The sequence below is a fragment of the Podarcis filfolensis genome, assembly GCF_964270895.1.
Source record: "Podarcis filfolensis genome assembly, chromosome: 10".
NCBI classification, from domain to species: domain Eukaryota; kingdom Metazoa; phylum Chordata; class Lepidosauria; order Squamata; family Lacertidae; genus Podarcis; species Podarcis filfolensis.
The window spans coordinates 21833706-21852050 of NC_139612.1; the positions used below are offsets into that span (position 1 = coordinate 21833706).

Here is an 18345-nt window from a genome sequence, read left to right on the forward strand (position 1 = left end):
TGCCCCACAATTAACCCAGAGATGCATTTTAAATTAAAGCACACATTCTACTCATGTAAAAGCATGCTGATTCCCAGAACATCTGTGGGCCGGATTTAGAAGGCGATTGGGCCGGATCCGGCCCCCGGGCCTTAGTTTCCCTACCCATGTTCTAAAATGATAGATGGAGCAGTTGATGTTTCCAAATGGTTTCTTATGCCAGGCCCATGTTGCGCATGTGGCACTAGCCTCATATGGATGTAACCCGGGCATGTTAAACTGAGGAAAGCCCTCCTTTGATGGCTAGATGAAACCTCTGGTTCAGAGCAGGTATGCCGCTGCTATGGAGCAGCAACAGGAGAGGTTTATGGGAAAACAGTATGTTGGACTAAATGGACCAATCAGGAGGGCTCCTCTTAAATTCTGAACATACAGTTGTACCTTGGATCTCGAACGACTTGTGAGTCGAACATTTTGGGTGCCAAATGCCGCAAACCTGGAAGTGATTGTTCCGGTCTGCGAATGTTCTTTAATAATAATAATAATAATTTTTTTATACCCCACCCATCTGGCTGAGTTTCCCCAGCCACTCTGGGCGGCTCCCAATCGAGTGTTAAAAACAATACAGCATTAAATATTAAAAACTTCCCTAAACAGGGCTGCCTTCAGATGTCTTTTAAAGATGTCAAGCTTATTTCCTTGACATCTGATTGGAGGGCGTTCCACAGGGCGGGCGCCACTACCAAGAAGGCCCTCTGCCTGGTTCCTTGTAACCTCACTTCTCACAATGAGGGAACTGCCAGAAGGCCCTTGGCACTGGACCTCAGTGTCCGGGCTGAATGATGGGGGTGGAAACCTGAACATCCACCTTGGTTCCTGAACCGTTTTGGAAGTCGAACGGACTTCCAGAACGGATCCCGTTCGACTTCCAAGGTACGACTGTACTTGTTAGGATGTCAGCCCTATGGAACACACAGGGCCTCACTTCGAAGTAAAAATGCCTAGGGTCGCCCCGCACAATAACAGAGGAAGGCCGGTGCTGGAATCCAAAAACATTGCTTGCGTACCACAAAGCAGAGCTGCTGTGATAGTCAGCACAGTGCATTCACCCCCTTAATGTATCTGTAACTGCTGGCAGCAGAAGCTTGGTGTAAGCTCAGGGTTCTTGATCCCAGACCATTTTTGCCTCTTTGTTCTTTATTCTTTTTGCTTCAGTCAGGAGTGAAATCACTCATGATATATAATGTTGTTCTGTTGGCAGGATGGGAATTCTGGGATGTGTCCTCTCAGCAGCGATCCAACTGTGCAATGCAGCAACACGAAGTCAAAAACTGAATCTTTCAAGAGTGGTGTTTCCAGAGTGAAATCTTTTCTTCCTGTGCCCAGAAATAAAGTCAGCCAGTCTTCTCAGAACACTAAATGAAGCAGCAGTAGCAGCAGCAGCAGCAATACAAGGCAAATAGAGGCAGTCAATGACTCGAAAGAAGAAATTTGGAACATGCACACAAAAATACAACTTGAGTAATGCGAATAAATCTACCAGTCTGCCATTCATTTTCCCCCCTTCGGCCTTTGCGTAATCTTAGTTACCTTTGGAGAACAAATTTATTTACGAGTGTAAATAATTTTTAAATATGTTTTCTCGGTTGTATCTATGGGACCACAGTTTAATTTCTGTGTAAATAAGCTGTTTATAATGGGGAAAAAAATATTAGATTATATTAAATTGAACTTTAGAAAGTGAGAGAGCTTCACAGATGATTTTCTAATCTGAAAACGTTTTATTGTTTAATTATATTCAGGGGTATCACTACAAAGAGTGTAAATAATACATGCATAGGCACACACACACACACACTATATATATATATATATATATATATATATATATATATATATATATATATGAATGAGAGACTTCATCCAGAGATATCTGTGTACAAAAGAGCTAGTACCACGTGTGATGTCTTGGTGGAGAGATGTGTTCTCCATTGCATTAAGATGCAGGTAGCAAATTCAGAAGGATTGACTATCTGTACAGCAAAGTCAGTGTGGCTTTTGCTGTTTACTCATCACTTGCAATCAGAGACTCTCCTGGAGTTCCACTCTGCTAGTATGCAGTGGGATTCCCATGCAACAGGATCCTATGTGAAAAACTAAGCAGTGGATCTGCTTTTGTTTCCTGTGTATACCGGGATCCTACAGGGGGTTACCTTAAAATGTTATTCTGTGTGTAATATCCCTACTGCCTGTAGAACAGGATCATTGGATATGGATGATAACCTTTATATATAGTTATATATACTGAAGTTTCCTGTGTTCTATTTCATACATTGGGTTGCACAATTCTGTACAGCACTGGCTTAAAGCTAATAATATACATGTGTTTTCAAGGCAAAAAAGAAAAAAAGTTCACTTTCTGAAAAGTGAATGGAATGTGGCAATAATGGGAAGAATTGGGAATACTCCCCAGTTTCTTTCAGTTATAAACTGCATTAAATATTTCGATTGCCCATATTATTGGGTAGTTTGGTTTATTTCTTGTCTCAAACTCCTTTGTCACTTCTCTTTTGCATTCCCGCTCCTGTATGACTGATGATTTGTGCAGACTTTGTTTTTTCTGTTCAAAACAAGAGCTCCAAAGCCATCATAATAAGCAGTCTGTTGTCATTTGTCTCATGCTGCTTTTTATCACTAAAGAAAGAAAGCATTTAATTACGTAAATTATTATTATATATGCCTACGCTATAAAAACTCCTGTCCCCCTCTACTTTTCTCATTTTTGACACATGCTAGAAATTTAGGGCATTTTACATTCAAAGATCGTTTTTCTTAAAAGGACAGCACTTGATTAGCACGCAGTAGTCGTCAGGAGAAAAAGCAACAGCAATAAATTGGGCGATGTGACCCATTTGTCTATCCTGTCTAAAATAATGTTTTAACTGCTATTTCCTCCATCGTACATCCTTTTCACTCACAGAAGACTGTACCCTTTCAGTGTTCACACTAGGCATAGTTCCAAGACCCTGTCTTGAGATGACACTTTCAGTAAATGAATCGGTACAGATTACTTAAGAAAAACAGGCTATATAGCCAGCTGGTGATTTGCTAGGCACTTGCTGTGAGAGTGCTATGAAGATGTGCAATCCAACATCTCTGCAAGAGAGTTTGTAAAAGTAAAGTCAGCAGTTACGTTGAATGTTCTCCTGGAATTTCATCTGTCATGCCAATAAAACCCTTTTGTACTGCAATTTCTGCAAATATGTTTGTTTCTGTCTTACACGTGTGTGTGTGTGTGTGTGTGTGTGTGTGTGTGTGTGTAGTTTTATGTGTATTATCTGTGTGAATGTGCTGCAAAAACTGGAACCTGGAACTTTGTTTCCTACCTACTACTGCTTCCATGCTTTACATCACATCTTTAAGATAACCAGGACCCGGGTCTTAGCCAACATTCCCAATGGAATTCCCATTCTGTTTCCCACAAACTATATCCATGCTCCCATTGCCTTCCCATAACAGGGCCTCTTATTCTTGGTTTTTTGGTTTCCCCCACTTCTCACTTGTCTTTTAAATTCTGTTACTAAAATCTTGGCACAAGACAAATACAGAATTAGAATAGGGAGAAAACGTGTATTATTTTTTTTTGCAAACATTAGTATTTTGTTCAACTCAACACTGAGGTGAGAATGGGATTCAAAAGTTATTAGCAACTGAACACAACGTGATCATTAACTGTGTGAATTTTAAGGAATTATTCAGCCACTAACAGTGCAATCTTTTTCTTTCTTTTTTTTGCAAGTCTACTTCACAAATCTGCAGTGGAACTAACTCTCAAGTTAGTGTGTATGTAGCATTGCAGCCTTGAAGTTCTTAAATGTTTGTTATTGTTTTTTAAATGTTGAGCATTAAATAATCGAAGATTTCCCAGAAACCAGTCATGGAATCCAGCTCTATGATTTTCTTGGTCAGATATCAGTCCCATTGAATTCAATGGGAGTCCGCCCTGATTAAGTGCATACAGGGCTACAGCTCATTCTAAGAGAATGCTCCATACATATGCCCTAAGATGCACTGTAAATATGCAATCTTAACAAATAATTTTGACTGAGCCTAGGGCTTGCCGATCAGAAGGCCGGCAATTCGAATCCCCGTGATAGGGTGAGCTCCCTGCTCCTGCCAACCTAGCAGTTCACAAGCACATCAAAGTGCAAATAGATAAATAGGTGGCAAATAGATAAATTCTCTGGCGGGAAGGTAAACGGCATTTCCGTGCGCTGCTCTGGTTTGCTAGAAGCGGCTTAGACATGCTGGCCACATAACCCGGAAGCTGTACGCCGGCTCCCTCGTCCAGTAAAGCGAGATGAGCGCAGCAACCGCAGAGTCATCCGCGACTGGACTTAATGGTCAGGGGTCTCTTTACCTTTACCTTCCTTCAATGAGGAAAGTAGAAATTTATCTGTGGCTATTTCAAAACACAACTATTTTATCTCTGGATACAATATTACATTTTGAAAGAAGTCACATTTTCCTTGAGCATATGAATGAACCGATAATGATAGCAAATTACGGACCAGAACGACTGGCTGCAACTTGCGTTTGAGCAGTTCAGTAACAGAGTGGTGCATGATTACAACAGGAAAACAAAGTGTAAAAATGGGGGGAGGTGTAAATACAGCTAAATTTAATTGATACCTAAATTAAATCTAATGAAATGCCAATATTTGTCAAAACTCATTAGTGTCATTCAACCAAAAGCAAAAGTCTCAACCTTAAGTCCTCATCCCAATAAAAATTCAACGTATACAAACTTCATACTCGAGTATATGAGCTGCTTTAGTGTGTGTGCAAGGCTGAATGCTAACCAGCAGTGTTCAAGAGGAGCACGTCAGGGTCCCTTCCAACTCTGCAATTCTATTTGTTTCAGTTATTGGACAGAATAAAGGCAGTTTTCGCATGTTCTTATCTTGTCCTCGGCAGTGCTATTGACAGAAGAGCAAGTGCCCATTAAATTCCTGCCGCTTAGCAATACTTTCCAGCTAAGAATTGCTCCACAGTACTCTATTCATAAGCAACTAAACACGACACTGACACAGTCTCCAATCTACAGTGTAGACTGACCCTATGTGCATTGCCAGGTTTTGAATGCACATTTTAATTCCAATAAGCTCTGGTACCCATGTGGTTTGGTTGTGATATCCAAGGGTTGTTCAAGACAATACATTTAAAGGAACTAACTGAGAGAGCAGAATCTGTAGATGCTTCAAGTCCTGAAACACACTCTTGTAGGGAAACTCCCAAACTTTAGAAATCCAAATATACCTGAGAGCAGCATAATGTAATTATTAGACACTTACTTTCCCTTCCTGATAGTTCTGTGTCCTTGTTTTCTAAAACTACATTTTTTGTTTGTTTCAAATATGAGTCACAAGGCAAATTTTCACCAAATGCCTTCATGAGGAGCTTCACGCTTATTAAGTCAGCTGTGTTATTGATTCCTGCCCATCCCCTTTTGGGTGCAATTTGTCTAATCTTACATTTGATTCATTAAAATGCTCCCTGACTTTGCTTTGACTCCCCTGCCTTCTCCCGCTTCTAGATTACACAACTTGCTCGGTAGCTAGGGTTGCATGGGAAATGTTTGGAGTAAAAATCAGTTTCTAGGGGAAACTTTGCCAAGTTTTCATTTGGGATTCATCCAACCACAGCTGCACATACCCAACCCAGCTGTTGATGATCCAGTGGTTGTATTTATTTATTGAAGCTATTTATTTTATTTATTGAAATATTTATTATTTATTTATTGAAGCTATTTATTGAAATGAGGGTGCTAATTTCCCTCTTCCTTCTGGAAAAAAAAAACACCTCAGAATTTTGGAGTTACCAAACACCATCAGAATCAATAGCAGCACGTTTTGGTAACTCCATTGCGTCATCAGCCGACTGATCCTGTGAATGTTCTTTCCCCCCCTTTCAAAATGCGCAAAAATAAAAATAAAAATTCCTGTTTTCTATTCTTGGAAACTTTACAAATAGACATATATCGTTACAATTTATTCCAAGATGTTTAAAGTGACACTATTCATTGCACCAGGTGTTTCAGTGAATGTATGTGGGCAATTTGAGCTGCACAGACTTAATCTGCTTTGTCAAGTGGGAAAGTAGCTTATTTTTAGCGAGGCTACTGAATGAAACTGAATTTTGTGTAGCCTAAAATAACCGGCATCTATATTTACCTACAAAAAAATTGATCCAATAAAAAGGCACTGCGTTTTTGCAGCTGTATAGATTCTGCGTTTCTCCTTCTGGAGGCAACACAGCACGAGAAAAGTGTATCCGTTCTGCAGCACCATCTAGTGACAAGAAAGCAAAAAAGTTATAAGCAAACACTTTCTGAAGAACATTTCTTCAGAATACACAAGGATTCAGAGTTGTTGATATATTGATATATTGGATATTTGTGTGCCGAACAGGATCAATTCTGTTTGCTTCGATGGTCCAACAACAGAATATGCATTCGGCTTGTTCACCCAAACATCCCTGGATATAATTTGTGTTATCATATGCCAGAGAGACAGTACACAACATATTTGTTTTATTGACATATTGCACACAATAGCATCATGAAACTTGCTTGCAATTAAATTCGCTTTCTATTTATTTTTTCCAGACCTAGCCGCTTAGTACCTTTTTGTATTACCTGATGGCAACCTGAATGGCAGGTGTTGTAGCTTGTTACATACAAAGTGTGGGTTCAGTTTTCTAGTTCTACAAATACATACAATGGCAACAATCCAGCAAATGCTAATCACAGCTATGGACTGCTTTGCACACAGGCCCCTGTGTATATAATGTAACCACATTTGAGTTGGGCAAGTGAGTCACTTGTACCTGTGTCCACACACCCACAAATGCATAGCACACAGAATGTAAAGTGTGATATGAGTCCAATGTCCTGTTTCCAACACTGGGCTTTGTGAAGTCCATAAGCAAGACATGACAAGACATAAGCAAGACCCTCTTCAACTATTGATCGTCCACTGGCATTCAATAGCAGACTGGCAATGGACCTAGAGGTTCCATATAGTGATAATGACTAATATAATTCCATAGCCTCCTCCGTGAATTTGCCCCATCCCCTTAGAAAGCCACCATGCCTTGCATCAGTGAGCTCCACAGATTAAGTGCATTACATAAAGAAGTACAGTGGTGCCTCGGGTTGCATACGCTTCAGGTTACAGACTCCGCTAACCCAGAAATAGTAACTCGGGTTAAGAACTTTGCTTCGGGATGAGAACAGAAATTGTGCTCCGGCGGCACAGCAGCAGTGGGAGGCCCCATTAACTAAAGTGGTGCTTCAGGTTAAGAACAGTTTCAGGTTAAGAACAGACCTCCGGAACGAATTAAGTACTTAACCCGAGGTACCACTGTACTTCCTTTAGTCTAACAGTTCACAGCACACTTGCATCTATGTTGCGCTTTCTGTGTAGGGGGACACACCTAGTTCACACATACAGGCCTGACGTGCAGATTTGCTCTTAAGTACTACTGAAATAAATGGAACCAAAATGGATAATGCATTGCCTTCCATAGGGCTTCCATACAACTGAAGCCGTGCATGGAGATAATTTCTGTACGGTTGGCACTGTAAAATAGCACCATCGTTCCCTGGCACACATGCATTTTTTTTTAGTACGTCTTCAATCTGGATTCAAGCTATACCTGGGAAATTGATTCCTCCTCCTATAAGAAAGATGTATGTACAGCAATTGGAAACGCCCATTGACCAGTGTCAACATCAAGAGAAGATACAACAAAATAGTAGTGCAAAACTATCCCCCTGCCTAAGCCCTGCCATGTAAGGATCATGTTACTAATTCTTAAAAACTATTTTAATTAAACAGAACACGTTAGCCTTCTTTAGCAACGCCGTTCAAATCTCCTTGGTTTTGAAACAAGCAGGGTTTTCACCCTACAACAGGGGCAATGCCAGCATCTTCCAGGGTCTGCCTGCTTCTTCCAGGACTCGCTGAGAGTAGCTTATCCAGGGTCCTTCAAGACCTGGAACTAGGTCTGATGTGCTATGAAACAAAAGCTCCACATCTCCTACATTACATATGTTCCACCTACTGCAACAGGACTGGATCTAAACCGACCGTAGGAGGAAAAAGCTCTGACAAGGTTAGAGCCTCACATTCTCTTCAATACAATGTTCACATTGTATATCAAAATTAAGACAACAAGAAGAAAGCAAAGCAGCAGTTGATACATTTGTGGGGATACTGCCCATACTCCAGTTTTTTTTCTAAAACACATAGTAAATTCGAGCTAAAAAATATTTTTTTGTTGTTCAAATATATAACAATTATTTGTATACAAATATAGTCTTCGTGATATGCGATTCCTCTTAAAATACAGGATTTTCTTAATAAGCGAATCTCTCCCATCTCTGAATAAAGATATTAAATAAATATTCCAAGGAAGATCCCGTCAACTGCAAAATGGAACTGTATAAAAGAAGATCATCACAAAAGTCAATTCCTCTTTCATCCATGCAGATGAACTGCTATTTTCATTTTTAAAAATACTAGTTGAAAAAATGTCCACTCCCCCCCATCAACCTCAATAAGATTGCTAGAATAAGTTTGGAAGATTTCATTTGAAGTGTAAAAACTCCCATTGTCATCTTTACCTAAACATTTTGTGTCCTAACCAGCTGTGTTCATCATGATCTGCATATTCTGAACTCTGGCTTTCCCCTTTTCTCACTCACCGAAATGCAACAATTCTGTAGAATATTGCTTTTCCTTGACTTTTTATTTCAGAAAGTGCTCAGCATAAGGACAGACCATTGTTTGCACTTGAACCTACAGTTCGTGTGCTTAGCTTCCGCTGACTTTAGATCTAAGGGAGTCAACTGCTATTGCATATAGTGAGTCTAATATAAATGAGATTCTTTTTTCCTTTTAAAAAATGCATAATCCCCTCACCTACTTACATGCAATGTCAGGTTCATAAATGCTTGCAAATGTACTGAAATCTACTTGGTCTAAAGGTGTCTACATTCGTCTAGGGCAATATTATAATTCTACTTAATGCAACTGACAAAATGCCCACTGATTTTCACTAGAGTGGCTTGATTCAAATAAATACAACTTAAGTAACTGATTTTGATTCAACTTTCTAATTCATGTATGTTCTGAACAAGCATGGATTTTATAAAAAGTAATTTGTTTGCAACTGAATAGAACCTCTGTACCGTGTAAAAGAATGAACCCAAACGTCTGGCCATGTTTCCATGTTTTTTCCACTACAGAATTTAGGAGAAACTGTGAAATTATTCCTGTTTGGTGCTCTCATTCTCCCACAAATATAGCAGTTTTGCACACCAACTATCACTGACTTGAAAAGCCCAGCACTTTCAAGAACAAAAGCATGGTAATTGCTGTGTTCTCCCTGACACAGAAAATAAATGTCTCTGCTGTTTAGTTGACAGCCTAAATATTTATAATTTGTGTAATAATAAATATAATTCATGACCTGCATTTGTAACTCTTGACCTCAAACCACCCCAAAATGCATTTTTTAAAACGCTGGATTGTTGTTGTTTTTTACAGAGAAAAGCTATGGATTCAGTTTGAAAAGACGAGTGTAGACTTTGATGTGCTTGTTATGACATTCACATTATTTTTAAAGAGGCAGCTAATACAACTGAAATGTTTGGAAATTTTGATTATCCATCTTGATAAAAGATCTTCCTATGTGCACAAGAAGCAGAAGAGATGGGGGCAGCTTCGGGGGGCGGGGATACTCCCTAATGCACCAACCCTTCATAATCAAATTGGTCCTTGGAATGAAGTTTTTTTGCACAGATATATACATATTCATGTGCTTGCTTTTGCACTTCTTTTAGTGGGAATTTTCAACAATGCCCTGTTCTGACATTTTCCCAGAATGCTTCCTGTTAAATTGTAACGAGACAGCACCTCGATAAATTTTCACAACCGGGTTTCTTGTACTTCTTCTTCGGTTTCTTCTTGCAAGGCAGTAATTTTAGGCCTGGACATCCGTTTGCTTGAGTTCCTGGGATGCACCGGGAAGAGTCTGACACGATCTGAATGGCTGATGGCTTGACGGAAAGAATTCTTTTCGCTGAGCAGCTTCTGGATGGATTCGTATTGCGTGACTCTGTTCTCTTCTATCACCTAGTTAAGAAGAGGTTGGGTACAATACAGTTATAAAAGAGCAATGCTTGGCTTGTGAATGGTTATTTTTAAGCCAATAACATAATTACAGGACTGAATTATGGTTAGTAATTGAAATAGCTACTCCATTTACATTCCACCCTTTCTGTTCCCAGGAAATCTTGCATTTAGACATTGCCCAGAGCCAAATCATCTTAAATTCAGATATAGGGCAGATCTACACTCATGGTTTTTAACGCTAAAAGGGAATGGTTCTGATAACCATATTGCCATATGTTCTTTTTTTCCAACGTGCGTTATTAAAATGTGACACCAGAGGGTGCTGCAGAGCAACCCCCTTCCAGACACAAGGTAGACCTTGTGGAAAGGAAGTGATAGAGAAACCAAATGGGACTTTTCCCTGTCTTGATGTTTAAGAATGATATTTTTAATAGGTGAGAGTAGATACAGCCATAGTCAGGGGTTGTTTTTTTCAGGGAGACCTCCTAGGAACTTAGTTCCGGCACTTCTCAACTGGGCGCCATTGCCATTCTAAGAAAATGAAGAAGGTGTTCATGGTGAGTTGCGCCACCCCTTTTTCTAGAAAAATAGCACTGGTACAGTTACTTCAGGATATTTCCATGGGCCCAACACAGTGAGCAGCATTCCACTAACTTGTTCTGTCAGCACAACAACTTTTGTATGCACTGTGGTAGGAAGGCGCTGCTGGCCATTATACCTCGCTGGCTGCCCATATATATGTGCAGCCAATGCCTTTTCAGCCAATTTGAATCGCAGCAGCTGGCAGGAACTTGAGCCAGCTACCCAGGCGGCCAAGGGGAATTCCCTCAATGACCACTTGGCCATGTGCGTCCTGTTTTCACTGCCTGGGGATGGTGACTGAGAGCAAGGATCCGCAACAACTGCCCACCCAGTGGAAGGGGTAAGTATCCATTTTATGCACAATAAAACCTCGTCCTCCTCTCCTCTCCCCTCTCCCCTTAAATCTGTTCCAGGAGTTTTCACAGCCCTCCAGAGCACATTTGGGATGGGCACAGAGCACATGTGCGGAGGGAGAATTCCACTGCACAAGCAATGCGTTGGATAACACCCAGTATTTATATTGTTCCGCTCTGTTCATTAACAGATCCATTGCATGATCTAAGGCATTCCATTTATTTGTATTTCACTAGGTAGACTGCCTTGTGCAGCTGCTCAGAGGAGATGTTATAATAGGAAAAGAGTAATTTCTGCACCCTTCCTTCCTTTCTCCCCCAAAAAGTTCATGTCTGTGTGTGCAAGAAATGAGGGGCAATAATGGGGGGAAAGCACTGGAACTTGGAAAACGTTTACCATTTAAAAAATGTGTCTACCTGGGAAGCTATTCTATCTACCTAGTGTGCATGAGTAAGAGAGAGAAAATGCGGCTGTGAAAAATGTTGCATGAAACAGTTTGTGCTGTTGTTGACTTATGTGTTCTCGCTATCAGAACTGAGAAGTGAAACTGTAAATCATGTATTAGACAGTTGTGTCCAGGACAGTTAGTACTTTGATACAGAACTTGGCATTTCCTTCTTCATATCTCCCTTTTATAGAAGTGAAAGAATTTGGAAGATGAGCAGTATCAAGCCAGCTACTATTGGCATTCGAAGTGATGATCACTTTCCTTCTGAGACTCCAGAAACACAGTTCCTAACATAACTTGCTAGGTTCTTGAAAAATTCTCCTCTGCTTTATAAGGAAGGAAAAAATACCTTAGCATAGCATACTTTGCTCTCCAACTATTGTCTATATTTATTTAATGCTTTTATAGTTCACCTCCTGCCACAAGGTGACCTAAGCAGTTTACATAGAGCAATCAAAACAATATAAATGAAAATCCCAAAATACAGTTTAAACCAGGCAATAAAACAATTATGAGCAACAAAACTAGTAACAGCAACTCAAGTGTCAATAAGCATCTTGTTTGAAATACTCTAACTATTTGCCCTTTGGCATGATTGTATTGATTATTTGGGGGTGGAGGGGAATACCTACAGTACATTGTCCATCTCCATAAGTAAGTCTTATGGGATAGCACAGAATGCAAACATTGTGCTATCAAAGAATTCTTCTGAAAAATGTGTATTTCTGGATTAAGCTCAAAAACTAGACTTCTGGCTCCAAAGGTGCACCATATTTTAGGAAGTGTGACTAGCAGTGTTGTAAACAGCCATTTCATGCAAAAAAAATTTAATTGAGCACATGTAATTTACACCTGTTAGAACATCATGTTGGTTGGGATATAAAGTTCACACATGTCCATGGTGTCTTTGGACCAGAGCATACAAACACAGCTTGTGATATTGCAGGGCCTGCTATTCAAATGAAAGAAGTCCAGAACAACCACCACTGGACATGCTCCAAGCCCTTACTCATGCCTAAAAGCAGCTATTTGGATCTACCTTGGACATAGCGCCTAATTCTTGACAGGCACTCACCAAATATCGCTGGCATTCCATTAGTGCTTCTAGCCTGTGTTCTGAGAGTATTACTGTACAGTTTGCAAAAGCCTGCTTGAGAGTCTTTTTAATGACTTGGAAAGTCCTGAAAGGTAAACGAGTTTTAATATGCAGAAGAATGAAATATAAACTTTTGGTTACATGCAGTTGACACTTTTACAGTATTTGCTAGGCTTCTTACAGCATTGCAATAGGGAAGTTTCAGTTCAGATGAAATGTCACTGTAGCAGTAGTTGCTACAGTGACTACTCCTGCAATGCGACTACTGAAGTAGTTGCTCAGTATTTTGTTCTGAAGTAACTGTTTTCATTCGCTTCTTGCCTTGACCAGACAGGGTAGGAAAAAGGTCAAATATCTGCTGTAGGAAACCATAAAGGGGTATGATGACATTGCAGAGTTAAACCACCTTGATAGTGATTTCCTCTCCCAAGGCAACCCTAAGAATGACCAGGATGGTGAGGGTTCCTATAAGGAACGGTTAAAAGAGGTAGGGCTGTTTATTCTGGAGAAGAGACATGATTGCTGCCTTCAGAGAACTGCAACACTTTCCTCGCTGAAAGTGAAATGACAGGGAACCAGGCAGAGGGCCTTCTCGGTAGTGGCACCTGCCCTGTGGAATGCCCTCCCAGCAGATGTCAAGGAGATAAATAACTACACAACTTGTAGAAGGCAGCCCTGTATAGGGAAATTGTTTAAATGTTTGATGTGCTATTATGCTTTCATATTTGTTGGAAGCTTCCAGAGTGGCTGGGAGAAGCCAGTCAGATGAGTGGGCTACAAATAAAACAACAACAACAACAACAACAACAACAACAACAACAACAACAACATAAACATAAAAAATGGGAGTGGAGCTTTCTCTGTTGGTCTAAGGGGAGGGACTAGAACCAATGGGTGAAAATGCCTGGGGAACAGTTTTCAGCTAAATGTTAGGAGAATCTACCCAATGGAACAGGCCATTTAAAAGTGGAATAGACTGCCTCAAAAGGTGACAAGTTTACTTTCACTGGAAGTATTTCAGCAGAAGTCAGATGGCAAACGTAAAACAAGGAGAATTATTATTATTAACATGATAATGTTTTATTCTATTCCAGTATGAAAACAACTGGACAAAATATTTGTCTCGTACTTACTTAGGATCAAGATGAGCACTTGGTTCATCCAGCAGAAGAATTTTTGCTTTGCTGAGAATTGATCTGGCAAGACACATTAATTGTTTATGTCCATGGCTGAGGACACAGCCACCGTCCAAAAGGACAAAATCAAGCTTGCCTGGAAATTGCTCTATTACAGATTTCAGTCCAACCTGAAGGAGATAAGAATAGGGTTGGGAGGCGGCGGGAGATAAGCATTCTGTTTCACACAAATTGGTTTTCTTTCTTGTAAAAGTTATGACTATTTGGCCTTAATCCACAGCGCTAGGCATCTAGACCCACATGATGAAGGGTGCAGACAATAACACCCTCCTGTGTCACACGATAAGATGATATTGGAAATGGACTTTGAAAAGTTTGGTGTGTTAGCCAGGTTGCGTGGCTTAGGGACATCTCCTGAACAATGACTTCTAGGTTACAAATGCTACAGATTATAGCCACAGAAACAGAACACAGAGATGCCATCTCAGGAACGCTCAGAAAACAAAGGAGTGCCCTACACTCCTCCCTTTGATAGTTTAATAGGTTCAGTTCAGAATAAACAGTAATATATACTTAAGGCCTAGAGATCCATCAGAAACGGTGAGCTTATGTTGAAATCTATTTAATCTGTGAGTAATAGTAATGATATATACACCATCACATAATTTATATCATCACAACAATTGTTCCTTCTTAATAGGAAACACTGACTATAATTTGAAACCTGCTTTAACAGTCAAGGTAGGCATGGCACAGCACTGGATTCAGCCAATTAACCACACTTACACTAGATAAAACCTCTAAATGTGTGTGTCATCCATTTCCCATAACTGGTCATCTGGAACAAATGGTCGCCATTTTTAAATGTCTACTGTGGTCAGTAGGCCTTACCAGAATTTCAATTAGACACAAAGAGGATTACACCGTGTAACTGAGAGCAGCACAAATTTATAGGTTAGTAAAAAGTATCTTTTGACGTACTATAGGGGCACACATTTTATGAGCTTCAATTAATAGCCAAGCTTCTCTTCTTTAAAAAGAACATTCACATTCAGCAGGCATTCTTGCTTATACTGTTTTCGGCACCCGCTAAAACCTTTGTTTCAGCAAGTCTATCCAGACACATAATTTAGCTATGTATAGCTGCTTTTAATATTTTCTGGTGTTATCTGTGAATTATTTCAGGTATACAAAGGGGAGATTTATTTTACTAAGCGATTTATAAATAAAATTAGTAGGAACAGACACCTTGCGTAGACTGCACATATTAGCATACTTGACAGCCAAATTCACAGTTGGATAACAGGGGCCATTTAATTGGATTTGATCTAAGGTGTCCACACTGACAATTTTTCATGTTATCCACTCCTCTTCCTAAGATACTTAGCTTGTAGTATTTGTATTACATCATGCGCTCTGTATCAGTGACAGCTATACTTACAGGGATTCTTCATGCTTGTAATCTATTTTCAAAACAGGCACAAAGATTGGGATAGTGCCATTTATTAACAGCGCTGCACTCTAAATAAATAGTGCTACGCTCTTCTCTTCCAGTAGGTATATCTGATCTCTGTGTTACTAAATACTCTCCTCCTCCACCAAAACTTCCCCTGCCCAGGACACCCCTGTAAATGGTTGACAGAAAAGAAGCCCAAATTTCAAAAATAAACCAACCAATCAAGACAAATCTTTAAAGGTTTGTAGGTTAGATTTATTGCATATTCTTTTGTACTCCTTAAGATTATAGGAATTATGTTTTTAAAAAAAACAACAACCTGTTAATATTTTAAATACAGTGATTCACTATCTGATTTATATATTCCTGAGGAAAATAATTCAGCTGCTTCTCTCCCTCTCCATATATGTGTGTGTGAAGCATATCTTCATAATTGCTTCAGTAAATAGATTTTCTATCTTCTTTTGAGGTTTGCCTCACTTTATTTGTGAGTGGTGACCCACATTTTCAATCATATATTAAAACATATTTAAAAGCAGTGCTGTGCTACAACATCTTAACAGCAGGCACCCAACTAGATGCTTTGGCAAAAAGAAGTGTTTGTGCAGATGTTGAATGAGCTTGAAAAGGCAAAGAAAAAATGTTGTGAAACTGCAAATGAAGGCTATAAGGTAATACTAAGAAGATGCGGCATGAACAGTTATGGAAGCAAAACACACACACAAATATAAGAGGGGGCAAAACAACGATGGAAGACATGGCCCGATCTAATTTAAATCAAAGAGTTATTGTGAAATAACTTTTTTATAATAGTTCAATCATCCTCTTTAAACAATGGGATCTGTGATCTATTATCCCTGAGAGGTGGTTCAATGAAGCATTGGATCTCCCTCTCTAAAGATGGAGCGAAAGGTCCAACTGCCACCCTGGAAACTTCCAGAGAATTTGCTTTCCCAATATCTGAGCTCTGAAAAGGAGTGGGCCAACTGCCAGAGTCAGGGAAGGAATGGATTCAGATGATCCATAGCCTTCCCAGTTTGCCAACACATCTCCAAACCACAGAGAAGAGTATGCCAACCCTGTAGTTGGCATTCTCTATTTTCCTTCCACTGAGAGAGAAATGGCCTTACATCAAAGGGATTCTGGGGCATATTCTGTGTCCCAGTTGGGAGAATCTACTCCGCAATCTCCTACTGCTGTTTACCTTCTATGTGGTAGGATCCTGTAGGAGTGTTAGTGAGACTTTGCAAGGAAGTGGTCTAGTACAGAAAATCAGGACCCTGGTCAGCTCCCCGTGGAGGCAACTCCAAGGAAGCTCCCACTGGGTAGGAGTGCCAAATGTATGTGGCCTTGGAAAAACCTTAGGACAGAACTGAGGAAGGCACAGCCTTGAACCTGCTTTCAAGCAGATGCTACAAGGTGTCAGGAGCTTGTCCTACACCCGAGTAGGACCCTGGTAGAGACACATGCCTGACTGGCATGTTCTCTCCCTCCTGGTCGATCGTTCAGGAGCTTCAAAAGCTTTCTTCAGCCCGAACTTCGCAGCTTGCGTAACAGACCTCAGCAACTCAGCATTTTGGCTAATCTACTTTATTTACATATAAATACACAGAGAGCACTGCAACATGGCTCCCTCTCTCTCTAGCATCAGACAGCAAAGAGAAAGAACAAAGGACAATAGTCCCACTTCACGGAACACAGTAACACAAACATCCTGTCTCCGTCACTTCCCACTTTATGGAGTCAAAACATACACCGTCATGTGAAAGACAACAATCCCATGACTGAAATCACGGAGCAGGAATTCTAACACAAGGAACTCTTTCAAGTCCTCAACTGGAGCACTTGAGAAAGGCTAGACCCATTTTGGGGTGAATGGGAGGACCACTGGCCACTCTCTAATCTAAGTCTTGTAATTACAACCTACTGATACACTAGTACTCAGCCAAATGAAATAAACTGGATAACCACTAGGCATTCGGGGGGGGTAGCATCCTGGTTATGGAATAGACTTTTTGGAAATGTTCACTTGGCTCCATTTTTATGATTTTTTCAGTACCAGGCAAATACAATCCTTATTCACCCATTATTTTGTTTCATAATTTATGTTAGTTTTAAGCTGAGTTTTATACTGTGTTTCAGGTTTTTTAAAAAACAACAACAACAATTTTTTACTGGTTTTTATGATGGTTTATATTGTATTTTAATGTTGTGCTATTTTATTTTATTGTCTTGTGAGTTGCCCAGACATCTTCTGTTATTGGGTAGCTATATAAATATAGCAAGCGAGCAAGCAAGTAAATAAATGCATATATTTCTGCTTCCTTATCTGATCAGCAAATGAATTGAATTACATATGATTACAAAGTTTAAAGTAGTTTTTAAAATGCACAAGGCAGACATACTAAATGAAAACGAGCAACTAAATGAAATATTTGCAGTTGTCCACACCACACTTTCCTTAATGAGACAGCAATTTATCTAGGAGAAGGAAAAAGTCTGCTCCGCAACATCTTATCAGAGGGGAGTAACAAAGTTATTGGGCCATTTTGGCTGGATCTAGACACATCAAAAAAATGTTTCAGTTAAACGCGTAAACTTTGTATGAGAAATCGGGTTGGCAAAAACAAACTCCACAGCACCATCTGGTGTCACAGTGTTATAATGCATATTCATCACATATAAAGCGCTTTTTCTTTGCCAATGTAGCTGAGTCCCTTGTCATGCCTTGACCACTTGGGAATTATATTGCTCTCCCTGAAAACATAACTAACAAAGATGGGCATTCCTACCTCCTCAGCAACTTTCCAAAGTTCTTCATCAGTCCACTGTCCATAAGGGTCCAAGTTCTTTCGAAAAGATCCAGAAAATATGAACACTTTCTGTGGAAGTAGAACAAAACAATTTTTTAAAAAACCTGTTAGCATAATTTATGTGGAAGAGCTAAGGCTATAGCTGATAAAACAGCCATTTTCTGTTCCTCTTCAAACATGACTTTGGCTGATTAACATCCTATTCCCTTTTAAATGTGTTAGTGGGAGCAGGTGGGGGATGGGTATGGGGTCGCAGCTCTCTTCTCGCTTTCAGGCCGA

The 18345-nt window shown here is 39.9% G+C and overlaps 2 protein-coding genes across 6 annotated transcripts in view; one reads left to right on the plus strand and one right to left on the minus strand.

Annotated features, from left to right (window-relative positions):
* The window catches only part of CTTNBP2 (cortactin binding protein 2), a 114385-nt gene extending 111155 nt beyond the window's left edge, over positions 1-3230 (plus strand). The window contains exon 23 of the mRNA XM_083574309.1: positions 1241-3230. Within this exon, the coding sequence (XP_083430435.1) occupies positions 1241-1402 (162 nt within the window). The 3' untranslated portion in view covers positions 1403-3230. The remainder of the gene's footprint in view (positions 1-1240) is intronic.
* A 3319-nt stretch (positions 3231-6549) lies between these two features.
* CFTR (CF transmembrane conductance regulator) overlaps positions 6550-18345 on the minus strand; it is an 89586-nt gene continuing 77790 nt past the window's right edge. For 3 of the 5 annotated variants that reach the window (XM_083574314.1, XM_083574315.1, XM_083574316.1), the window contains 4 exons: positions 18046-18135; positions 13795-13967; positions 12641-12746; positions 6550-10181 (listed from right to left, as the gene is read on the minus strand). In XM_083574314.1, coding sequence (XP_083430440.1) covers positions 9975-10181; positions 12641-12746; positions 13795-13967; positions 18046-18135 — 576 coding nt within the window. In that variant the 3' untranslated portion in view covers positions 6550-9974. The remainder of the gene's footprint in view (positions 10182-12640; positions 12747-13794; positions 13968-18045; positions 18136-18345) is intronic. The other 2 variants (XR_014539248.1, XR_014539249.1) reach the window with 2 other exon arrangements.